Source organism: Neoarius graeffei, chromosome 12 (assembly GCF_027579695.1).
Source record: "Neoarius graeffei isolate fNeoGra1 chromosome 12, fNeoGra1.pri, whole genome shotgun sequence".
Classification (NCBI taxonomy): Eukaryota; Metazoa; Chordata; class Actinopteri; order Siluriformes; family Ariidae; genus Neoarius; species Neoarius graeffei.
Genome location: NC_083580.1, coordinates 66,821,762 through 66,848,644, shown reverse-complemented (window position 1 = coordinate 66,848,644; position 26,883 = coordinate 66,821,762). Strand labels below are relative to the sequence as shown.

The following is a 26,883-nucleotide window of genomic DNA, read 5'->3' as shown; positions in this document are numbered from 1 at the left end:
GGGTGTACCCCGCCTTTCGCCCGTAGTCAGCTGGGATAGGCTCCAGCTTGCCTGCGACCCTGTAGAACAGGATAAAGTGGCTAGAGATAATGAGATGAGATGAGATTATTGTCGGCTTGGGTTATATGGCTTCAGCGTGCTCAGTGCGCCTTGATTGGTAGCTGCCATTCAGTGTTAGGGCGGTGCTGAAGGGAAGCCCTGGGTTTTGCTAAACTGGCAGATTTTTTATCCTTCTTTGCAGCAGATACAGTACATGACCAAAATCAGATCCCAGGTGCTGAAGCTCAAGCTGAAGCTGGTGCTTGCAATAAAAAGATCATTAGTTTGCTTTTGTTGAGGTTTTTTTTTTCCATAATAATAATAATAATAATGCAGAACAGGATGCCAAAGACTCTTGCGTGAAGTGGATATTGATTAGCAAACATGGCGTGTCTTGTTGTCGGGAAACCCCTCCTCACATCCACCTGATGGCAGCATCAGGCAGCCCCTTCAGATGGGTGCGTGGGAGTTCCCTTCTCCCTTCTCCAATGCTCATGCATGGTTGTCCCGATCTCTCTCTCTCTCTCTCTCTCTCTCCAGCCCCCTCCCTATCCGCTCCCTCCATCCTCCCCCACATCATCATCATCATCACGGCAGCAGCAGCAGCAGCAGCATCCTCAGCTCAGCCTCAGCAGCATCAGCATCAGCATCCACCCTTTTCTAGTTTAACGCGACTCTTTAGTGGATAGTGGCGTAGTAACCTCCTGTCCAGAGGCGTTGCTGAGAGCCGGACAGAGTGTCCAAGGTGATGCCACTGCAGCACCCGCAGCTCGCCACCGCGCCAGCACACCGAGCCTAAAAGCCACTTCCTCTGTGAGGAGGGACAATAACCGTTCGCCCGGAGACATCAGCCGCACAGGAAGATGTCTAACGCCGACATGGTCCTCAACGCCACCGATCGGGTAGTGAAATGTAAGTGTGAAGCTATTTCTGCACCTTCACTTAGGGGTTTCGATCTGGGACTGAAAATGCGCGACGGGGGCGTCGATCAAAACCCAATCGGCCGGGCGCGCACGCTCTTTGGATGATGCATATGTCTGATAATAATGGCATTTTCTCTGTGTTCATGGGGGCCGAAAGGGAGTCAGATTATTAGCAGTGTGTGGAGGGATTCGAGCTGCAGGATGTCTGATCTAATGGATGGATGGATGGATGGATGAGGCAGGCACTTTCTGTGGAGGCGGTGATGCAGCAGGATTGCGTTTGGCACAGTGGTAGAGGGCGCATGCTGGCTACACACACACACACACACTCCATCATATGCACAGAAATAAAGATCATCCAAGATCTTTCCACTGGCATAAGTGTTCAAGCACTGTCTGATATTCTTTTGTATTTTTTGGACATGGAAACATAGGATGGGGGATTCCACCTTGAGGTTATGTGATCCCAAAAAAGCTGCCTTCATTTCATATAGCTAAAGGTCGGGTTATAAAATAATGGCTTCGACACCCTAATGCGGTCTGTGTGGAGACTGAATAACTGTATCATCTGGTTGGCTTCCCTTGCGTTTAAATGATGTGTTTGTATCTATGCACCGTGTGTCTGGATGATGATCGTGTAATATTTCTTACAACTACACCACTAGACCTGTCAGGGGTGTACCCCGCCTCTCGAACAATGTTGGCTGGGATTGGCTCCTGCTCATCCGTGACCCTCAGCAGGATATGCAGGACAGACAATGGATGATAGACCAGTAGACTCGTTTTTATTTCGAGCAACACTTTGCTGAAAATTAGCCCAGGCTGCATATCTATATTGACACTGATATATATGGAATTCTTCTAATAGTCTCTAGGTGTCCATCTCGATTAAAGATTTTCCGAGTGTCTGTGTGGGTGGGTGTACACCACTGTGTACCTGCTAATGACATGTCTTTACCAGTCAATTGGTCTACAATAAAAATGACTTATCCCGAAGTCGTCTTCTCCGAATGATACTGCAATGCAGAACAAAATTCCTGTGGCATTTAAGCTCGTGGCACATTTGCCAATATGTTGGGAAAAAATGCACTTCATCTGTTATATCTTTTGTGCCAAATATTCGAGCATTAATTGAGCCTTGCACTGCCAAAAATAAATTGGCACTGACCTGCAGAAGGACCTTAAACATATTTTAAAATGTGCAGCAATGCACCAACAGAGACTCATCTTTGTCCTTTAATACTGATATTTGGAAACCCTAATTTCATATTTTGCATTATATTTAAGACATGATCATGATCATCAAGAAGTTTCTGGAAGAGCCTGGTCAGCAAATCCCAACCTCATTATTGGTTCACATGAGCATTGGCTCTGCTTTGGAATAGCCTGATCATTATACCTGAATTTGTTCCTTGTTCATGGTTTTGAAGACTCTGCATACTCCCAGTTTGCTCTGTATACTCCCAGGTGCTTCAGTTCTTTTCAAATGATACTAATAATCTCTCATCTCATCTCATTATCTGTAGCCGCTTTATCCTGTTCTACAGGGTCGCAGGCAAGCTGGAGCCTATCCCAGCTGACTACGGGCGAAAGGCGGGGTACACCCTGGACAAGTCGCCAGGTCATCACAGGGCCAACACATAGACACAGACAACCATTCACACTCACATTCACACCTACGGTCAATTTAGAGTCACCAGTTAACCTAACCTGCATGTCTTTGGACTGTGGGGGAAACCGGAGCACCCGGAGGAAACCCACGCGGACATGGGGAGAACATGCAAACTCCGCACAGAAAGGCCCTCGCCGGCCACGGGGCTCGAACCCGGACCTTCTTGCTGTGAGGCGACAGCGCTAACCACTACACCACCGTGCCGCCCGACACTAATAATATTCTGTATTTTAACATAGTGTCATGGTAACTTTTTTTTTTTGCCTCTATCTTCCAGTAGTCATAACTATTTCACCCTATTGAAAAGACACATCTCTAAAAATGTTATAATGGAAAGATTTGAGTCCACTGCTTTGTAGCCAAGGGTGCAAGTTGATGCACTGTTAACAGTAAAGATCCATATTTTTGTTTTATTGTTATGGTTTGCAAGACTGTAGAGAAAGAAAACCGTAAGAAATCTGTTCAGGAAGCCAAAAGTAACCTTAACAAGCCTTATTTGTACAGACACAGTCACTAACAGTAGTGAGTCATGGTGGCCTGCACCCACACACAGACCTCAGGATATTCACTCAACACAGCTTAACAGAACGTCCACACAGTCACTGTGACAGGCCACTGACTGTTTCCTCCCCACATGTCTTATAGCTGGATCGGTGGGAATGCACTCTTGTAGATCAGCCTCACTGATAGACTGAATGTGTGCTAACACACTCCGAAACTCAACCCAACACTACACAGCTCCATGAGGCTTTGTGTGTAATTGAAAGATTTTATCATGAGCAAATGCGTCAACGACAACTGCTTGTAACAACCTCAGTGAATAAGACAAATAAAAGGAATTTACTATATTGCAGAGCCACAGACAAACGTAAGAACGGTCTTTACTTGTCTGTGCAGTGCCACTTTATAAGGTATATTTGATGTTTATGGCAAGCTCAAACATCATCAGGCAGCATATCGGCATTCATTGAGACGTTTGTTTTTGGTTTGTGCAGTCAGTCAGGATTTATTAGCTATTATTCTCAGAGGAGTTGTGCGCCTGTTCTTTGGAATAAAGAATAAATGAATAATAGATACAGCTTTTCATAAATGCATGCATGAGCTACGACAAGTTTACAATCTATAGATCATTGTTGAATAACTAACTTTATGTTTCCGAATACACCAATCAGCCATAACATTAAAAACACTGACAGGTGAAATGAATAATATTGATTATTTCATTACAGTGCCACCTGTCAAGGGGTGGGATACATTAAGCAACAAGAGAACAGTCAGTTCTTGAACTTGATGTGTTGGAAGCAGGAAAAATGGGCAAGAATAAGGATCTGAGTGACTTTGACAAAAGCCAAATTGTGATGGCGAGATGACTGGGTCTGAGCATCTCCAAAATGGCACAGCTTGTGGGGTGTTCCCAGTATACAGTGGTTAGTACCTACCAAAAGTGGTCCAAGTAAGGACAACCAGTGAACCGGCGACAGGGTCATGGGCAGGCAAGGCTCATCGATTCGCATGGGGCACGAAGGCTAGCCCATATGATCCGATCCCACACAAGAGGTACTATAGCACAAACTGCTGAAAATGTTAATGCTGGCTAAAACAGAAAAGGGTCACCATTAATTTTTCAGTAGTTTGTGCCATCACAATTTGGTCCTTGTCAGAGTCATTCAGATCCTTACGCTTGCCCATTTTTCCTGCTTCCAACACATCAACTTCAAGAACTGACTGTTCTCTTGCTGCCCACCCTTTGATAGGTGCCGTTGTAATGAGATAATCAATGTTATTCTATCCACATTCATTGGATATGAGCAATCGCATGCTCTGATTGGCTACTCTACTACTAAGCTATCAGCTCATTTACCGTGAGTAGAGAAAAACAAGAAAGAAAAACATCAAGTCAGATATATCACTTTATCAAGTATTTAATAGTAGAAACAGAAATGGCCAAAAGAATATATTTTTTCCTCAAGTATCTCCTGTTCCACACTCTAGCCCAGTAGGTGGCGGTAATGCACATTTAAGTTGTTTTGCCTATCGCAAAAAAAAAACCCTCAAGAAGAAGAAGAAAATGGCAGCGTGTGTTACTGAACCAGCCTAGGACAAAATAAAAACTCTACTCGAAAATAAAACTCCCAAAAATACAAGAAAAAAGCAACAAAATATGGAATGAAAGTATTTCATGGAAACATATCTTTTTTTTTCAAGAATTATTAATATAGCATTTTTCACAAATTGCTACTGTCATTTCGCCGATCTGTTCACATTCTAAGCGGAAATGATTTTGTCTGAAGTTTTGTACAAAGTTTTTATTTATCGAATTTGCAAAAAATAAAAATGCTCTGTTTCTCAAAATCCAGTGAATGTGGATAGAATAAAACAGTTATTCCACTCAATCTCGTCATACATGGCTTATAGCCGACTCGGCACTACGTGCTTCGTCGGCTATCAGCTCATGTACGACTCCATTTCGTGGAATAACTGTAAATTATTCACTTCACCTGTCAGCGGTCATAATGTTACAGCTGATCGGTGTATATACACAACCAATATACAGTATAACATTTAATTTGCTTTAATAAAAGTTCATTATGGAGTCCGTGGAAAAAGAGGTTTGTGTATTTATTCAAAAAAATAAAAGAAATCTGTGATGATGAGAAGCACGATAGAGATACCCGTCAACTACTATTAAAAATTTATTATTTATTATTATTATAGTTTTATGGCAATATGACTGCTAACTTGAATCAAATGGGTTAAAATGATGCTAGTTATGCTAATATGTTTCTTGTAGGGAGTTCATTTGTGGAATTAATTCATCTAAAGCTCAATAACTGAGCCAGTATAAATAATGGCAATTTGAATAAAATGTCGATTTGGATAAGACCATGTAAAGTGCTGTTGAGATGATACAGAATGTTTTGAAATTATTTGAACATGGTGTAATGGTCTCGGTCCTGTTTGTAAAACTCTGTAATAACTTAATAAGTAAATATAATAACAAATATTAACAAGTGAGGGCGGCACGGTGGTGTAGTGGTTAGTGCTGTTGCCTCACAGCAAGAAGGTCCGGGTTCGAGCCCAGCAGCTGACAAGGGCCTTTCTGTGCGGAGTTTGCATGTTCTCCCCGTGTCCGCATGGGTTTCCTCCGGGTGCTCCGGTTTCCCCCACAGTCCAGAGACATGTAGGTTAGGTTAACTGGTGACTCTAAATTGACCGTAGGTGTGAATGTGAGTGTGAATGGTTGTCTGTGTCTATGTGTCAGCCCTGTGATGACCTGGCGACTTGTCCAGGGTGTACCCCGCCTTTCTCCCGTAGTCAGCTGGGATAGGCTCCAGCTTGCCTGCGACCCTGTGGAACAGGATAAAGCGGCTAGAGATAATGAGATGAGATGAGATGAGATGAGATTAACAAGTGAGCGGCATGATGGTGCCGTGGGCAGTGCTGCTGTCTCATATCAAGAAGGTTCTGGGTTTGAACCTCGTAGTTGACTGGGGCCTTTTCATGTTGAGTTTGTACGTTCTCCCCATGCCTGCATGGATTTCCTTCAGGTGCTCTGGTCCAAAGATATGTGGATTCGGTCAACTGGCTACTCAATTGTCCATTGGTGTGAATGGTTGTGTGTAATAGATTGACGACCTGCCCAGGGTGTACCGTCAACTGGGATTGGCTCCAGTTTCCCTCATGGCCCTGATGGATAAGCTGTATAGATGGATATATCCTGGGTTCCAACCTGAGGTCTGGTTCCAGTGGAGTGTGTGGACTTTTATATGTTATCCAGGTGTCCTTGTAATATCCCTCAGGTACTGCAGTTTCCTTCCACTGTCCACAAAACATAGATGGTAAGTGACTCTAAGTTGCCCCAGGGTGTGAATGAGTGTGTTAGTGTATGGTGCCATGCCCTTCCAGGGTGTATCCTTGCTTTTCCTCCAGATTCATCACATCTCTGAACTGGCTACTGAAGATAAATGAAGATTCATACATCAGCGTCTTTTGTTCTTTTATTCTCCAAATTTAATTTGCTTTGGGTTTAGAGTGTAACATAATGTCTTCACATTCAGGTACACATTCATTTCCTCTAAAGGCAGGAAAGCTGTGTCATACCTGACAATAATATTATTTCACACTGGCACCTGGTTTCATTTAGGTCAGCAGCTGGCTTGGCTCGCTTAGTCCCAGTAATAAATGGCCTAGTCTGGTGACAGGAGTTTAGTGTGCTGTAGATGCCACTTAGCCACATATCGGGGTCCCAAAAGGATGTTTCTGAGTAGCCTACTTTACAGAGTTTGATTCTAGGGCATTAACTGTGTTAGTGCTGGCAGGACCTGGTTGATTACTGGAGTTATTCTCAAGACAGATGTGGAAAATTCCCTGAAAAGCGTGAAAATGTGTTTTCATGTAAATTATGCAACATTTTGTTTGCTTGAATCAAATTGTATTTCTCACCAATGACTGAAGTTTATAAGTAGGTTTTCAGAACTAGACAAAACTTAGTCAACTTTTTTTCTTTTTTCTTTCTTTTTTTGGTCTGTTTAGTGTGAAAGGAAATCAAACCAAACAGCAAACAAACGAAAAGTGTTAATTTGGACGAAAAGGTCAGTCACTGTATGTGACTGTTAGATGCTAGAATTAAAATGAACTGTACAAGTATGATGTTTTGCTGTCATGACGGTTTATCTCAACATGCACCACCAATAATAAAAGAGTAGTACATCATTAACAGTTATTCCACAAAATTGAGCTGATAGCTGACAAGGCGTGTAACGCCAAGCTGGCTATAATCCATGTACAACGAGATTGAGTGGAATAACTGTTTTATTCTATCCACATTCACTGGATTTTAAGAAAGAGCGTGTGGAACACTGGAGTGTGGAGTGTGGAACACTGGAGTGTGGAACAGGTGATATTGGATGGAAAAAAATATATATATATTAGGGTGCATAAATATATATATATTAGGGTGCATAAATATATATATATTAGGGTGCATCAGTTGCCCCCTAAAAATGAAAAGTTCCTCCGATCATGATGCATTTTTGTTTTTATGTTCCTTTTTGTAAGAAAACACACTGGGTGAAATATTTTGACAAAATTCAAAAGTTTAATGGTGGCACCAGGAGCTCAAAGTTATGGAAAAAGCTGCTATTTTATGACTTTTATGACAAAATTTTGATCACTTTTCATGAAACATTATGGCACCTTATAGAGTATACCAAATATCTAAGATACACATTTTTAGTACATATTCTAAATATATTATCAAGCACAGTTTGAGTTTTAGCTGTTCATTGAATCATTGTTCAACTACTTTTAAACAATACAAATGTATTATGAATCACATTAATGCTTCTCAATCCCTTGCAAAGGTTCTTAACATGATCTCTGGGTCACAAGAAATCAATAAATGGAGTTCAACATTGTGATTCAAACCTTACGCGAAAACATAAGCGTTTTTTTGGCAAAAAATGAACCTCATGGTGCCACCATTAGACTTTTGAATATGGTCAAAAAATTTTACAGGATGTCTTTATTGGTGAAAAGGAACACCCAAACAAAAATGCATCAGATTTTATGAAAGTGAGGGCAACTGATGCACCCTAATATATATTCTTTCAGCTATTTCTGTTTCTTTTAAATACTTGATAACACTTTTTGGGTTTTTGTTTTGGAGTAGAGTTTTTTATTTCATCCTCGGTTAATTCAGCAACATGCTCCGCCATTTTGTTTTTCTCTCTCACGGTATATGAGCTGATAGCCTAGTAGTAGAGCAGCCAATCAGAGCGCGCGATTGCTCATATCCAGTGAATGTGGATAGAATAATCATGGATATTGAAGTTCTCAGAGAAAACATCCTATGTAAAACGCTCGAAGACGTCTTCTACTTATGGCCAGTTTTGATCACTAGCTTGATGCTTTTTTTTCACAAACACCATTCCACAAGGCCTTGCTTCAAGGCTTTAATGAGTGAAATGGTCTCATCCATCTTTCTTTTATGACTGTATAATATCTAAATGTACGTGTTTTGCCTAATCAAATGTAGAAGATTGAATGGACCTGAATGGTCATGTTCACACAGTGCTCGCTCTAATGGCCTATCTAATGTGCGAGGCTCTGAAAATCCATCTATTATACAGAGAGCTGCTGTGTGTAAAACACACTATGTGTAATCTGATACTAAATTATCTGCACAAAATAGTCATATAGCAGAACAGAGACGTGTCCACGTGCTCAGGGTCTGCTTCCAGCAGACACCACAGAGGTGAATGGTGAAGAGGTGAATGGGAAGGTGTAATAGCCAGAAGGCTGAGAGGGGGAGCAGGGAGCTGGGGCGATCTGCATGCAGGATATACGCTCGCTGGCTTTATTTAGCAGTGCGGGTGAATTATTTAAGCATTGATTCACAGCAGTGTTTTACTGCACACTGCTCTCTTACATAATGAAACTTTGCTGAGATCTATGAGATGCATCGGGGGAAAGACAGATAGAGATGGAGCACAAATGCTGGATGATAGAGGAAAGAATAAAATGGGGAGAGAGAGACAGAATAACAGACAGAGAAAGAGAGAGAGAGAGAGAGAGATGAGAACTGAAGATTTAGAATATGCAAGCTTAAGGCATGAAGCATGAAATTGGACATGTGGCTACAGGGGCTGAGGAAAACACAAAAGGAAAAGCCACATAGCATCACACAGCGGCACTTACAACTGACCAAGTGCAGAAAGTTAGTTCGCTAACAGGGGTTAACCTTGAAGTTCCAACTCTCAGGGAGTAAATCTCATCCCCGTCCTCACCAGCACCAGCATACCATCCTGCCCCAGAATCAGCTCCATACAGACTGCAGTCCTCTGAGCTCTCCTGCCTCCAGCATATTGCCTTTTCATGCATGGACTGTGCTAAGTTGAACAGCCAGCTGACACTTTATGTGTGCATCCCTTGCATATCTAAATGGATATTTCAGCTAAAGTGTGCTAATGCGGGGCAGCATGGTGGTGTAGTGGTTAGCGCTGTCGCCTCACAGCAAGAAGGTCCGGGTTCGAGCCCCCGTGGCCGGCAAGGGCCTTTCTGTGCAGAGTTTGCATGTTCTCCCCGTGTCCGCGTGGGTTTCCTCCGGGTGCTCCGGTTTCCCCCACAGTCCAAAGACATGCAGGTTAGGTTAACTGGTGACTCTAAATTGACCGTAGGTGTGAATGTGAGTGTGAATGGTTGTCTGTGTCTATGTGTCAGCCCTGTGATGACCTGGCGACTTGTCCAGGGTGTACCCCGTCTTTCGCCCGCAGTCAGCTGGGATAAGCTCCAGCTTGCCTGCGACCCTGTAGAACAGGATAAAGCAGCTAGAGATAATGAGATGAGATGAGGTGTGCTAATGCTAATGTTGTTAACCATTTCAGATCTACATTAAGGGTAGCGTAATGCCATACAAGCAACAACGCAAAGTAACTTAAATTTTCAGTGATGCCCATACCAAAGCATCTTAGAACAAACAACTTAGAAGACACTTAGACTTGTTGTGGTGCATCTTATCATAGCAGAAACATTTCAAATAGAAAAGAAGTATCTAGTGAACTCACTAATCAGATGCAGTGGCAATTCAAGAAGAGTGCTTCAGTGAATGTTCTGCACATGGAAACAACTCACTGACGGGAGAGGTCAGAGGAAAACAGTCAGACTGGTTCAAGCTGATAAAAAAGCTACAATAACCCAATAACCACTCTTTACAACCATGGTGGACAGAAAAGCATCTCCGAATGCACATTGAACCTTGAGCTGGATGGGCTACAACAGCAGAAGATCAGATGGGGTTTTATTTCTGGCAGCCATGAACAGGAATCTGACGCTACAGTGGGTACATACTTCCCAAAAGACCTGGCGATGGATGATTGCATGAATGAGCAGGTCCATGAATGAAGGTTTTCCTAATAAAGCGGCCAAGCGAGTGCATACTGTAATAAATAGCATTAAAGGTCCCATGGCATGGTGGTTTGTTGATGCTTTAAATGGGCTCGTGGAGGCTTCCGGATGTTGTATCCGCAGCCTTTCTCGAAGTGAACCCTCGGCACGTAAATATAGCCTCCTGGGAGAAAGCCCCATTTCAGCGCTTTTCCCAGTGCGTCATTTTGCTAATGAGAAGCAGGAGGCGGGAAGGGTAGAGGGTGGGGGCGGGCCATGGGGGAGGGGGAGGGGCTTGGCCAAGCTGCGCACACACATACTCGCTGCTATCAGTGCCTGTAGCCACGCTGCTAAGACAAAACCCCGTTCTCCCTCGGACTCCTTTCGTAAACTCAACGTGACACAGAGAACAGAGAGTGAGAGTGTTCGGAGTGGTAGTTTACGAACGTATAATACCCTAGGCTTGAACACGCACTCCATAACCAAAGAGGATAGAAGCAGCAACTACAACAACATATCGCTTATCCAACAGAAGACATGCATTGCGGAGCAATAGTCAAACATAAGCTCATAAGTTACAGTCAATTTCCAGACTAAACTCAGTTTAACAGAGCATGCTGCATGCTCTTTAGTTTTGTAGCGCAGATTACCTGGCTAACTGCAGGAAGCGGTTAGCTGCACAGCTAATGTAGCCATTGCTAGGCTAACGCACCGATTTTAAAACACGGCAAAACGACCAGTTATACACTTACTTGTTCAGTGTTTGTGGCTGATGCGGCAGGGATGCTTGGTACGGACCCAGGCTTCAGTGACAGTTGATGTGCAAAACCTGCCCTGTACTGTCCCAAGTTGTGGAAATATTCCTCAGGAAAATGCTTCCGACAAACATACACCGTCTTAGGTAGACTCGACGGCATATTATTGAAGTAAATAAAATTAAGCCACTGCGTCTTCAGGGGCTCTCCCGTCGGCAGTAAAAACAGACTCTTTTCTGTGTTGTCACATCCATGTACAGCGCAATTTCCATGTTTCGCTCGCTTAGGTGATGCCATGTTGTTGTGTCCTCTATGGTCTCCTCACTACAACTGGGCGGGGCAATCCATACAGTGGGTGGGAATCCAGAGGGGGGGCGTGGGGATCATCTCCCTTGCTGACGTAGTAAAGGGAAGAGCTTATCAACGCGCCGTTTTGACTCACCATTCTCAAATGTTGGGCATAGTTTGGTTTACACATTATGAAATTTCTAGCCACTGGTGTGACTTAAGAAGGTCAGAGGAACTCATTTTAATGTTAAAAAACCTCAGAAAGTGAAAATTTCATGCCATGGGACCTTTAATGATTGCATTTTGATTTATGGTGGCACGGTGGTGTAGTGGTTAGCACTGTCACCTCACAGCAAGAAGGTCCTGGGTTCGAGCCCAGTGGCCGACAGGGGCCTTTCTGTGTGGAGTTTGCATGTTCTCCCCGTGTCTGCGTGGGTTTCCTCCAGGTGCTCTGGTCCAAAGACATGCAGGTTAGGTTAACTGGTGGCTCTAAATTGACCGTAGGTGTGAATGGTTGTCTGTGTCTATGTGTCAGCCTGCGATGACCTGGTGACTTGTCCAGGGTGTACCCCGCCTCTCGCCCATAGTCAGCTGGGATAGGCTCCAGCTCACCTGTGACCCTGCACAGGATAAGCGGTTACAGATAATGGATGGATGGCTTTTGATTTATGTATTCAAGGCTAGTCTTGACAAAACTTTTTTTTTTGGTAAAACAAATAACTTGTACATTCCCTAATTCATATTGTAGTTAGAATAGTTTCCAGAATTTCAGGTTAACTATCACAAGGTGTAAGATTGTGGGTTACTTAGGTAGACAGCAGGCTTGCAGTATTCGAGTCCAACTTGTGCCCTAATTTTAAGGACTCGTGACTTGACTTGGACTTGAGCACTGATGACTCAGGCTCAGACTCCTGCATTAACTACATTCGGACTTGTAAATTGGAGACGAGGATTCAGATTTTTTCTTTATATTTTGTAACCTGCCATAATAATTTGACATAAGATATTTATATCTACATTAATTTTTATACTAATTTTGTGCAAAAGAATGCACATTCACCTGTTCATACGTCATGTTCAGGAACAAACTAACATTACTGGCACTAAAATGCCTGGAGAGAACGTCCCTAGGATTGTCCACTTTGCTTATACAGACTTCTCGTGCAGTGGGGGAAAAATGCACTGCGATGTGTTCCATATGTAGAAGAACTATCGAGGAGATGACGGGGACAACCTCAAACTTCAATCGTGAAGCTCGAACTTCAAGCTATCAGTGTGTTTTAGAGAGTGTGTGTGTGTGACAGCTGTGTCATTTGTGTCAGATTTGACTCGGATCATTGTGGACTCGACTCGGATTCGGCTTGAAATTTTCTTTAATGACTTGGACTTGACTTGGACTTGAACACTGGGGTCTCGAGATTGGCCTCAGACTCAAGGTTTAGTGACTCAACTACAACACTGGTGGACAGTGAGGGGTTCGTGTCTGTTTCAGCCAAGACCATTTGGGGAAACTGCTTGAAAATCAGTTGAACGCCAAAAAGCTTGAGTTAGATATCTCCATCGCTGCCGAACCCAATCCAAACCATGTTTGGTTGACTTGGCCAGAATTGCAGCAGTTGGGTGGCCACTTCCTTTTTGCACACTCACATACGGGCAATTTAGAGTAGCCAGTTAACCTAACTGATTGTCTTTGGGGGGAACCCTTGCAGATACGGGGAGAACATGCAAACTCCACACAGAAAGGCCCTTGTCAGCCACTGAGCTCGAACCCAGAACCTTCTTGCTGTGAGGCAACAGTGCTAACTACTGCCCCACCTCAGTTACAAATATTATGCTCCAAACCAAGGCTCAGTTCCTTTAGCTGCTTCCTCAAAGTGTTAAAAACTAACAGTGAGTTATCATACAATTATTTTTCAGCTTATAATCACATAATTCCTTTATCATTATTCCTGCCACTCTGCAGTGTTCTGCTCCTTCTTTTTATCCTGTTCTTATTTCTTTTCTTTTTTTTTCCTCTCTCATGACCTCCGGATAGGTCGGTCAAATACCATATGTGCATTCGTTTAAACAAACTCGCACAAGTCACGGACATGCTAATGAGACAGGGCGTCTTTAAGGGGCTCTGGACAATTGCCTGCCTTGCATATCCTGTAGATATCCTGTTTTTGATGACAGAAGGAACTGGGCTCCAATTCCAAACTGGGGCTTGCTAATTTAGCAAAATAACTTTATTTTCATGTGAGAGTTCTGCATCTCTTCTACTCAAACAATTGAGAAGCAGAAATGTTCTAAGAACAGATGGTAGATAAGAAATAAATGGAGATCAGTTTTGCTAGTTAATGTTGTGTGATAGCATTAGTTTTTTACTGACACTTATGCTAGCATGGTTGAGCTTAACTCTTGCCTTTTTGGGTCACATTCCTCACAGATCAACCCACGTTTATCAGAGCAGACACATCAAATGTGCCTGGTGGATTTTGGCTCCCAGAAGTGTTAAGGCATATTTCGTTCTTTCCTAATGCAATCACACAACAACAAAAATGAGCCGTAATAGCCAGAGCTAATGTTTCCTCTTAAGTCCAGCTGTACAGATTCAGTCAGTGTAGGCCTACAGTTGATCCAGCCACAGCTAATGTGTTAGACAGGGAGGAGGTGGTTATGCAACCTGGTTTGCTCAGTTATTTATAATGTCCCATCAACGTGTCTACTTTTCTCTGTTCTCAGAGCTCTATCCAGCACCTAGATGCAGCAGTTGGCAAAGAGTTTGATGTTTGAAAAAACGAGATTGTATCAGATTATATGAGGTGTGTTTGAGTGCAAGTGGAGATGATAGATTTGTTTGCTTTCCTCCATGGCAGTTTTGTCCAAGAAATGCAAACAATGGATGATGAAATGTCTTACAACCATCACAGTTCAGTAAAGAATACAGCTGGGTATTTTTTCAAGTTATATGAACTAGTTCAGCACTTTAGGTGATCGTATATTATGAGAATAACATTCTCAACTCCTATTCTATATTCCTGTGCTGATTAAGAGTGCATTTAGTGCTATTGGTTGCTTACTTTACCTGGTCTGATTTCTGATTTGGTTTTACACTGCATGCATTTAAAGCAGCAGTTTGTAATGTTAGCCTTTTCTGTTAGCTGTGGGGTAAATAGCAACTGTAAGGGGAGTATCTCACTGGGCTGTGACAGCTTGCGACAAATTGCGAACGTCATTCGCGAGAGGGTTTCAAAAGTGTCTTGAAACATTCGCGGGGCTTCTCAATTTCCTCGCATGAGTCGCAAAGTGTCGCTCCTTCTTCGCTGAAATTTTGAACATGTTCAAAAAATTTGCGCGACAAAATTTCTCTCAGAATAGCCGCAAATGCGTCGCTGGTGTCGCAAAGCCGTCACGAACCCTTCTCAAGTCAGTTTCCGTGAGACAGGAAGTGCGAGTTGAGACGGGAAGTGCGAGCCAGTATTTCACTGGGCTGCGACAGTCTGCGACTAGTTGGAGACACAACAATTGCGGTAAAATATGCGAATATCAATTCAGCGTGATTCCAAGTGAAAATTGTCACTAATTCGCATATTTTATCGCAATTGTTGTGTCTCCAGCTAGTCGCGGGCTGTCGCAGCCCAGTGAGGTACTACCCTTTCACTGTGGCATGGGTGTTGGTTTGAGCCAGATGGACTGGTTTGAGTATTTCAGAAACTGCTGCGGTATCTCCTGAGGTTTTCACACACAACAGTCTCTAGAGTTTATACAGATAGAATGGTGTGGGGAAAAAATTATTGAGTGAGTGACAGTTCTGTGGGTGGAAACAAACGCCTTGTTGATATGAGAGGTCAGAAGAAAATGGCCAGATTGGTTCGAGCTGCCAGGAAGGATATAGTAACTCGTATAATCACTCTTTACAACCGTGGTGAGCAGAAAAGTATCTCAGCATGCAACAGCAGAAGACCACATTGGGTTCCACTCCTGCAGCCAAGAACAGGACTCTTACACTCAAGAACAAGTTCCTATTAAAGTGGCCAATGTGTGTGTGTCTATATACAGTATATAGATATATATATTACAGATATTGGTTCCACTGAAGTCCACTTCATGCCGTATGTTAATGGCAAATCGTAGCAAACACTGAACCATTTTTTATTTCATTTTTTTTTCCTTGAAAGAGAGGGAAGACTTAGCCCTTCTAGCCCATTAATTCCAGCCAGCTACGGTCTGCTGGCTTTCTCTGAGCTTACATTCTACATTTCCAGGTTAACCGAGATTAATGAGGTAATCTCCCAACTGACCGAGCAGTTTTCCGGTAGTGATATTCTTTGTGCTGTGTGCAACCACAGATACCTCAGGCTTCTGGTTGTCTTTATAGCTCACAATGGAAACACTGTGTTGTGGTTTTAGACCCATTTGGCCAGCTTCAAAATATTTTTCCCTTATTGTTGCGTTTCATGCCATCTGTCAGTGCCAAAGTGTTTACTGCTGAAATAATAACCCCCTGTAAAATGGAATGACATTCAGCAGCTATTACGTTCTGTATTAAGCATGCTGCTTATGTGGACTTCATTGTCCACTGGGAAAACAGTCACTTGTTCCTGACATCAATAAACCCATGGAGGAGCATACTAACAGGTCTGACATCATGACTGAACTAAGAGACATGGCAGACGTGGGAAAACTTAGCATACACAGGTTACCTGATGTTCATGCTAGTTGTTTGACTATTCAATCGATTGCTATTGACCAAAAGCTTGTCAATTATACTGGCTCTCTGGCTTCTCAAGAAATAACATACCATAAACATTATTTGTATTTTTCTTCTATATGTTGGTAAGAGCTTAGTACAGGTACAGGACTGTAGCATCCAGCTCACTAGCAAGCATCTCACCAGCTAGCAAAACAATATGCTCAGTAATAAGAGTGTAATGGCATATGAAATCATATAAAATCACTTGGAAATTGTTGAACTGTTCACAACTTAAGGTCCTGCCTATGAAAAACCTTCAGTGCTGGACATACAGTATATTTTAAATCATATTTGAAAGACGTGTAACAGAAACATTGCCCGTCCCTGCATCTTGTTAGCCTGATACAGTAGCCTATAGCAGGGCTTCTCAAAGCCCTTTCAAGCATTTAAATATGTTCACAGCCCCTCTTACACTCTCAGAAAATAAAGTACATTACTGTACCTTTAGGGGTACAATGGCTTGTCATTGGTGCAGTTCCCTCTAGGGTACTTACTTGTCCCCTTTATATACTGTTTGGGAACATATATGTTCATTTTTGGCCCTAAAAAGGTACACTCTTACCCCTTTTCCACCAAATCAGTTCCAGGGCTGGATCGGGGCCAGTGCTGGTGCTGGTTCACAACTCGTTCAACTTGCGAGCCAGCTGAGAACCAGTTTGCTTTTCCATAGCTCGCGGTGCTAAGGGAAGCCACGTTATTACGTCGCTGTGTACGTCAGTTACGTCGTTGTATACGTCATTACGTCGCTGTATACGTCAGTTACGTCACTACGTTTGCATAAACCTTGGCGCGAATATCGAAGCAAAAACAACACGGAAGAAGCAGCAGCAGCAGCAACAACAACAACAACAACAACAATAATAATAATGGATGACTTCACGTTTGTACAGCTGCTGCTTCTCGTCGCTTAAAAATGGCGATCTTTCGTGGTCTTGTTATTGTTGTTGGTCTTAACAACTCCCCCCCCCCCCCCCCCCCCCCCCCCCGCTGACGTAAGCGGTTCTTTCCTCTGGCCCAGCAGAGAGTTGGTGCTCGCCTGGAACCGGTTTTTCTGGCCCCAGAGCCAGTTCTTTGTCAGTGGAAACAGAAAACCCGGTTCCAAACTAAGCACTGGCCCGAACCAGCCCTGGAACTGCTTTGGTGGAAAAGGGGCAATAGTTACCTTGAGGTCCGATCATGAGGCCTAGGGGGTACATTCGTGTAGACTATACTTTGGGGGACAGAAACGGACTCCTACTGTACCCCTATTTCTGACAGTGTATGATGGCAGAACAAATTTGTTTTATGAATAAATTTGAAAACTTAGCCACATTAGGCAATTTATTGGACCCATTGTTTCCCCCTAAACGTTCCAGGTTTTATTCAAATTTCAGTGAAATTCAATCTGATTATTTGTATTTTGTTTTAACTTATTGAGATTTAGATTAAACATTGTAGTTCAAGTGGCCAGTCAGGTAGTTCAGGCTGAGCAAAACTGCATGATGGTACAGAGGGTAGCATTGCCACCTGTCAGCTTCAGGGTCCCTGGTTCAATCCTGAGCTCAGCTTGTGGCATGCACATGTCCTTCCAGTGTCTGTGTGCAGTCCTCCAGGTTCTCTGGTTTCCTCCCACCACCCAAAAGCATGTCTGTAGATGGACTGGGTATACTAAATTGGTTCTAGGTATGTATGAATGAATGAATGAATGAATGAATGAATGTGTGTGCGTGTGTGCGTGTGTGTTCATGGTGCCCTGCAATGGTCTGGTTTCTAATCCAGGGTGTATTCTCACCTTATGCCCATTGTTCTCTGGAGCCACCAAGACCCTGACAAAGATAGAAGAGCTTACTGAAGAGGAATGATTTAAAATAAACAAAATAGCAGATACCCGAGCTATATATCAGTGAATCTTGGCGTTTCGAGTTAAATCAGTGCACAATATAGAGCAGGAACAGATCCAGATGACCATATTAACAGATGATAAACCAGAATATGAGATTTAGTCTCATTTAAAAAAAAAAAAAAGTATCGTGTGTTACTTCCAAACAAACGTATCCTGTGTATTCTAAATGCTGATTCAAAGCTGCATTGATGTTAACAGCTATAAAGGAAGGATGCATGACTATTTACACTGTGATTCACTTAGCAGAGCTAAAGTAATGGATTTTGGGCATAGAAACAGCTCACACTTCAGGCTGCCGTGTCTAATTGGTGTGTGTTTGTTTGTTTGTTGGGAACTTTGAGTTTTTTTTTCTGTCTGTCAGTAAATGTGAGTGTGTGTTGGAGGGTTTGTGAGCTGCATTCTTGTGTTAATGTGAGCAGACCTGCATGTTCAAGATTTACTCTCCAATCACAATGTATACTGTGTCAATGCTGGCCGCCCTCCAGTAGTTGGTGGCTGTTGCTCAGCAACACACACCGCAGTTTCAACAGCTTGGCTTTGGGTGTAAGTAAGCAGCAAAGCTGCTGTTGGCCACCTCAGCCTGCTAGAGCGCAATCAAGCATGACCACTTTCTCCAGTGCAGCCTGCTCGTTCTGTCTCTTCGACATCTCAGTTCCTAGTTTGTTTTATTGGCGTGACTGCTCTTTTTTACAGTACTACCAAAGCAATTAGAGAACGTCAATAAATGTAGTAGTAACAAAGCTGTGTAATGGGTACAATATAATCTATTAACCCTATTGGCAGGGCGGTGCGGTGGTGTAGTGGTTAGCACTGTCGCCTCACAGCAAGAAGGTCCGGGTTCGAGCCCCGGGGCCGGCGAGGGCCTTTCTGTGCGGAGTTTGCCTGTTCTCCCCTTGTCCGCGTGGGTTTCCTCCGGGTGCTCCGGTTTCCCCCACAGTCCAAAGACATGCAGGTTAGGTTAACTGGTGACTCTAAATTGACCGTAGGTGTGAATGTGAATGGTTGTCTGTGTCTATGTGTCAGCCCTGTGATGACCTGGCGACTTGTCCAGGGTGTACCCCGCCTTTCGCCCGTAGTCAGCTGGGATAGGCTCCAGCTTGCCTGCGACCCTGTAGAACAGGATAAAGCGGCTAGAGATAATGAGATGAGATGAGAACCCTATTGGCGCAATCTATCTGCAATCGACCCCACACAAGAAGTGGGAAAAAGATGTAAGAAGTGGTGGAATTTCATATATATACACGAAATCAAGTAGCACCGAGTTGGCTAGAAGCCGTGTACGATGAGATTGAGTGGAATAACTGTTTTATTCTATCCACATTCACTGGATTTTGAGAAACAGAGCATTTTTATTTTTACTTTTTGCGAATTCGATAAATAAAAACTTTGAAAATAAAGGTCCAACAAAACCATTTCCACTTAGAATGTAAACAAACTGGCGAAATGACAGTAGCAATTTGTGTAAAATGCTATAATAATAATAATAATTCTTGAAAAATTATTTTTAAAAATATACGTTCTTACCATCAAATACTTTTATTCCATATTTTGTTGCGGGTTTTTTTTAGTATTTTGGGGTTTTTTTTGTTTTCAAGTCATTTTTATTTCGTCCTCGGTTAGTTCAGCAAAACGCTCCGCCATTTTGTTTTTCTCTACTCCTGGTATATGAACTGATAGCCTAGTTGTAGAGTAGCCAATCAGAGCGCGCGATTGCTCATATCTAGTGAATGTGGCTAGAAAAAAAGAGAATATACAGAACACAGTAAACAAGCCGTTTCAAATCTTTCACTTATATTGTATTGAGATAGATATATACACTCAGTAGCTACTTTACTGAGTGCACCTATCATAGATCAACTGCAGACATGCAGTTACTGACTGTATGACGATTTGTTTTATTGCTATACGTACATAACCTGTCCACTAGTGTAAAACAGACTAGCATCTCATCTCATCTCATTATCTCTAGCCGCTTTATCCTTCTACAGGGTCACAGGCAAGCTGGAGCCTATCCCAGCTGACTACGGGCGAAAGGCGGGGTACACCCTGGACAAGTCGCCAGGTCATCACAGGGCTGACACATAGACACAGACAACCATTCACACTCACATTCACACCTACGGTCAATTTAGAGTCACCAGTTAACCTAACCTGCATGTCTTTGGACTGTGGGGGAAACCGGAGCACCCGGAGGAAACCCACATGGACACGGGGAGAACATGCAAACTCCACGCAGAAAGGCCCTCGCCGGCCCCGGGGCTCGAACCCAGGACCTTCTTGCTGTGAGGCGACAGCGCTAACCACTACACCACCGTGCCGCCCACAGACTAGCATAGGACTAGATATTTTTTGGGTGTTGGATTATTCTCAGTATAGCACTGACAGTGATATGGAAGTGTGTGTGGCATTGGCTTGAGTGTTTTACATAGAGAAGTGTTGCAGTGTCACTGCTGGGATGAGGAGTAGTCCATCAGCATATATATATATATATATATATATATATATATATATATATATATATATATATGATGGGTTTTTTTCTTTTTCAGCCAGCAGTAGTGTTACAGTCAGATACAGATACTGAAGAAGGGTAGAGAGTCACTGAGATTTATGTGAACATTAACTGAAGCTTTGTATCTGTATGATTTGATGCAGTGCGCTGCTGCTACATAATATTTATAATATTTGGACTGCTGCATGAAAGAAATGTCTTTGGGGCAAAAGTGTTCCTAATAAACTGGTCAGTCAACTGTAATTCAGTTGCAGTAGGAATAATAATACTGCTTGTATTAATGTATGCATGTATAATGTAATAGTGTCCATAACATGTTAGATATTCGCCATGCTGTTTAATTTGACCTATTATAGTTCATAAACCTTCAAATATCCTACAGGCTTCATTCTGTTCCGCTCTGTCAGTCTCATTATTTAACACATAAACACTTATACTGTGTGTGTGTGTGTGTGTGCGCGTGCGCACACACATATGCGCCTTTGGCCTCCAGGACACTGGAAAAGACAGAGACAGATAGGCACATAATGTGCTTGTGCCTTTGGAACTGCATGAGACAGTGTGCTAAACTGCTGCTTCTTCCCAGATCTCTCCTTTTAATATCTCTCTCTCTCTCTCTCTGTGCCTGCAGTATGAAGTCAGTTGGCATTGAACGAAACGTTCAATAGATGTCACTGATTCTTCATCTTGTATCTCATCTCATCTCATTATCTCTAGCTGCTTTATCCTGTTCTACAGGGTCGCAGGCAAGCTGAAGCCTATCCCAGCTGACTACGGGCGAAAGGCGGGGTACACCCTGGACAAGTCGCCAGGTCATCACAGGGCTGACACATAGACACAGACAACCATTCACACTCACATTCACACCTACGGTCAATTTAGAGTCACCAGTTAACCTAACCTGCATGTCTTTGGACTGTGGGGGAAACCGGAGCACCCGGAGGAAACCCACGCGGACACGGGGAGAACATGCAAACTCCGCACAGAAAGGCCCTCGCCGGCCCCGGGGCTCGAACCCGGACCTTCTTGCTGTGAGACGACAGCGCTAACCACTACACCACCGTGCCGCCCTCATCTTGTATCTTTATCTTCAAATCTCTGTTTTATTGTTTAACCCCATTTCCTCCCAGTTTGCTCATTTTGCCCATGTCCCCTACTTGCTAGTTCACCCCTAGATGAATGAGATCTACCAACCGCAGAGGATGAAAGTTAGCAAGTGCTTCTTCTGGAGCCATGTGAAACTCGCCACTGTATTACAGCACAGTTTAATACAATCAGAGGGAAGTGCAGAGATGCACAAGTCTTACATTTATTCTAACTTGGAATAGATTTAATAATAAATGTTTTAGCCATTTAGCATTTCTTTCTAGACAGAAAGACATGTCAGAGTATGAAACTCTGGTTATTGGTTTTATCCCTTTTATTATTATTATTATTATTATTTTTTTTTTTTTATAAGAAGCTGCTCATTTGCTGTTACAGTGATGGTAATTTCTGCTAGTTCTGCTCTGTGATTTCTTAGTGCCGAGCTAACAGTAACACGCCATATACAACCTTCCTGTGCTAAAGTAACATTATATTTCTCTGAAAACAGTATGGATTAATGCTTCAAAGGAAACACACATATGTCTCATCTCATCTCATCTCCTCTAGCAGCTTTATCCTGTTCTACAGGGTCGCAGGCAAGCTGGAGCCTATCCCGGCTGACTACGGGGCGAAAGGCAGGGTACACCCTGGACAAGTCGCCAGGTCATCACAGGGCTGACACATAGACACAGACAACCATTCACACTCACATTCACACCTACGGTCAATTTAGAGCCACCAGTTAACCTAACCTGCATGTCTTTGGACTGTGAAAATGCACTCCCCGTGTCCGCGTGGGTTTCCTCCGGGTGCTCCGGTTTCCCCCACAGTCCAAAGACATGCAGGTTAGGTTAACTGGTGACTCTAAATTGACCGTAGGTGTGAATGTGAGTGTGAATGGTTGTCTGTGTCTATGTGTCAGCCCTGTGATGACCTGGCGACTTGTCCAGGGTGTACCCCGCCTTTCACCCGTAGTCAGCTGGGATAGGCTCCAGCTTGCCTGCGACCCTGTAGGACAGGATAAAGCGGCTGTTAGGACTAGGACTGTTTTGGCCTCTAGAGGCCGCTGTTATTTCCTTTTCATGTCGTGTTTATTTTGGCCTCTAGAGGCCGCCACTGTTCCTGTGTTTTGTGTTTGTGTTAATTGCCTAATTATCTTCACCTGTGTCCTTAATTAGTTTGTCTATTTATACCCCTGAGTTCAGTCCTCTTGTCACGGAGTCTTTGTGCTGTTATGTTTATCTCCAGTTTCCTTTGTACTGTGTTTTTTGATCTTCTTAGCTTTTGTATTTTTGCACTTTGCTTTTCTTTTGGATTATACTCTTTGGTTTTTTTTTTTTTGTCTTTTGTTTTGCCCTGTATATAGTGTATATAGTTTAAATAAACCTTTTGATTCTTTTTCTACTTCCGCCTCACGCCTCTGCATTTGAGTCATCCCCCTGGTGGCCTAGTGGGGGTTTGCTGGATTATCACACCAACGAACCAGGTTCGAATCCCAGCAAAACCCTAACAGAAAGACTCCGTCATGACCGACTCAGCAGAGGCTGCTTCAACTGTCTACCCGGCCAACCTTCAGGGAATTATGGCAGCTTTGACACGCTTCGGAGCGACCATGGACGCTCATGGACGTACGCTCACCAGCCAACGTGAGGCCCTCGCTCGCCACGAGGAACTGCTTCAGCAAATTGGGAAAACCCTGGCACAGCTGACATCTCTGCCTGCATCTCCTGCCCCTGATCCAGTTCCTGCTCCTGATCCAGCTCCCACTCCTGCTCCAGTGCCTCCTGCAATGCTGCCTTCTTCACCTCGCGAACCCAGCCTTCCTGCACCACAGAGGTATGACGGCAAGCACAGTGAGTGCCGAGAGTTCCTTACCCAGTGTCAACTCACCTTTGAGCTTCAGCCTACCACCTACACTACGGATCGCCGCAAGATTGCCTTTGTGATCACCTTATTAGCTGGTAAGGCGCGAGCCTGGGCTACTGCTATCTGGCAAAGACAGGGACCTGAGTGCTTTGATTTCCAGCTGTTTTCTGAAGAGATGCTTCGGGTCTTCGATCAGGCAGACATCAGTACCGACGCAGCCCGAAAGCTCATGTCCATCCGGCAAGGAGGAAGCGTCGCAGATTACGCCATCTCGTTCCGAACACTCGCAGCAGTAAGTGGATGGAACGAGACTGCCCTGGTGTCAGCCTTCCACCATGGTCTGTCTGACCCCATCAAGGACGGTCTGGCCTCTATTGGATGCCCAAGTGACCTCGAAACCCTCATCTCACATGCTATTCGTCTGGACAACAGGATGAGAGAACGCCACCAAGCCTTGAGCCCCCCCAGCCTCCCTACCTCTACCTGGAGACCGTCTACCTCCTTCAGTGACTGTCCAGAACCCATGCAAGTGGGTCGTACTCGCCTCTCCGCATCTGAGAGGGAGCGCAGAAGGAGGGACAAGTGCTGCATCTACTGTGGCAAGCCTGGTCACTTCCGAGCATCATGTCCCGAACTCTTGGGAAAAGGACCGCCCCGTCCAGCCGAGGGAGGGTTGTGACGGGGCCTACCCTCTCTCCCGGACTCCCTGGCCAAGGAATCTACATCCCGGTCTCCATCTCCTGGGGTGAGTCTGTCCACTCTTGTCAAGCTTTGATAGACTCAGGGGCGGCTGGGAACTTTATGGATATTCACTTCGCCCAAAGCATCAATATTCCGACTGCACCTCTTGAAGTCCCACTGTCTGTGTCTGCCCTCGATGGCCAAGCGTTAGGTGATGGAAGAGTCACCCAAGTTACTTCTCCAGTTTTCCTCCAGTCTCAAGGTCACAAGGAAGAAATATCCCTGCACCTGATTCCTTCACCTGAGTTCCCAGTTATTCTAGGCCTTCCTTGGCTTACTCGCCACAACCCTCGCATAGACTGGGTAACAAGCCAGGTTGTGGAATGGGGCCCTGCATGCCATGCCTCTTGTCTGCTCTCTAGCTCTCCTGTGTCTCCTGCCGAGCCCCCTGATCTCACCGAGTTATCTCAAGTTCCCACAGAGTACTGGGATCTCAAGGAGGTATTCAGCAAGAGCAGGGCCGCCGTTCTTCCTCCGCACCGGGCCTACGACTGTGCCATCGACTTGCTCCCTGGGACTACCCCTCCTCGTGGCAGACTGTTTTCACTCTCTCAGCCAGAACGCAAGGCCATGGAGGAATACCTCAAAGATGCCCTGGTCTCTGGGTTTATTCGACCCTCCACTTCACCTGCTGGAGCCGGCTTCTTCTTTGTCGGCAAGAAGGATGGGGGGCTCCGACCATGTATTGATTACAGGGGCCTGAATAAGATCACTGTGCGCAACCGATATCCCCTTCCGCTGATGTCCACAGCTTTCGACCTGCTCCAAGGCGCCACCGTCTTCACCAAGTTGGACCTACGGAACGCATACCACCTCATCCGTATCCGACAGGGAGACGAGTGGAAGACTGCCTTTAACACCCCGTCTGGGCACTACGAATACCAGGTGATGCCCTTCGGACTCACCAACGCACCAGCTGTTTTTCAGGCCCTAATCAACGACGTCTTAAGGGACATGATTAACCTATACGTTTTTGTCTACCTCGACGACATCCTTATCTTTTCCAAGACCGTGCAGGAGCACCGCCACCATGTCCGCCAGGTTCTCCAGAGGCTGCTACAGAACAATCTGTTCGCCAAGGCCCAGAAATGCGAATTTCATGTTCCCGAGGTCTCCTTTCTGGGATTTATTGTACGGACAGGCCAACTCCAAATGGACCCTGCCAAGACCCTGGCCGTCCGGGATTGGCCTACTCCCAAGTCCGTTAAGGAGGTTCAGCGGTTCTTAGGATTCGCTAACTTCTACCGCAAGTTCATCAGGAACTTCAGTTCTGTGGCAGCACCCATGTCAGACCTCACCAAAGGGACAGGTGGATCTTATGGCTGGTCTCCTCAGGCAGAAAAGGCGTTCAAAGACCTCAAGGACCGCTTCTGCACGGCACCCATTCTGGTTCTCCCGGACACCTCCCAACCATTCATCGTGGAGGTGGACGCCTCGGACAGTGGTGTCGGCGCGGTGCTCTCTCAACGTTCGGAAGGAAAGCTGCACCCCTGCGCTTACTTCTCCCACCGCCTGAGTCCTGCTGAGTCCCGGTACGATGTGGGGGATCGAGAACTGCTAGCGGTCAAACTGGCCCTTGAGGAGTGGAGGCACTGGCTGGAGGGAGCACAACATCCATTCCTGGTTTGGACTGACCACAAGAACCTGGAGTACCTCCAGCAAGCCAAGAGACTGAACCCTCGACAGGCTAGGTGGGCCCTGTTTTTCAGTCGGTTTGACTTCACCCTCTCATACCGCCCCGGCTCCAAGAACACCAAACCTGACGCACTGTCCAGACTGTTCTCTGCCACTAACAGGGAGAATGAAGTCGGGCCTATTATCCCTGTGTCCCGGATTGTGGCCCCTGTCCGCTGGGGTATTGAGGAGGCTGTCCGACGAGCCCAACGCCAGGACCCCGGTCCTGGGACGGGGCCACCAGGCCTCTTGTACGTCCCACATCAAGCCCGGGCCAAGGTTCTCCAGTGGGGTCACTCTTCCCCTCTCACCGCCCACCCGGGAGCTCGGAGGACCCTGGACTTCCTGAAAAGACGCTTCTGGTGGCCTAACATGGAGAAGGAAGTAAGGTCATTTGTCCTGTCCTGTGAGGTTTGCACCAGAACCAAGAACCCACGACAGCGTCCCCAGGGTCTCCTGCATCCTCTGACCATTCCCCGGCGTCCCTGGTCCCACGTAGCAGTCGACTTTATCACGGGTCTCCCTGAGTCACAAGGTAACACGGTCATTTTGGTCTTAGTTGACAGATTCTCCAAGGCCTGCCGCTTCATACCACTGTGCAAACTCCCCTCTGCTCTTGAAACTGCGAAACTTTTGTTTAATCATGTCTTCCGAGTCTTTGGTCTTCCACAGGACATCGTCTCAGACCGAGGGCCCCAGTTCTCCTCCCGAGTGTGGCACGGGTTCTGCAAGGTCATCGGAGCCACTGCCAGCCTCTCCTCTGGGTTTCACCCACAGTCCAATGGTCAGACGGAGAGGCTCAACCAGGACCTGGAAACCACCCTGC

General features: G+C 44.9%; 1 protein-coding gene across 2 annotated transcripts in view; it reads left to right on the top strand.

Annotated features, from left to right (window-relative positions):
* Positions 1-708: 708 nt before the first annotated feature.
* ppp3ca (protein phosphatase 3, catalytic subunit, alpha isozyme) overlaps positions 709-26,883 on the top strand; it is a 145,942-nt gene continuing 119,767 nt past the window's right edge. For both annotated transcript variants that reach the window (XM_060935186.1, XM_060935185.1), the window contains exon 1: positions 709-951. In XM_060935186.1, the coding sequence (XP_060791169.1) occupies positions 903-951 (49 nt within the window). In that variant the 5' untranslated portion in view covers positions 709-902. The remainder of the gene's footprint in view (positions 952-26,883) is intronic.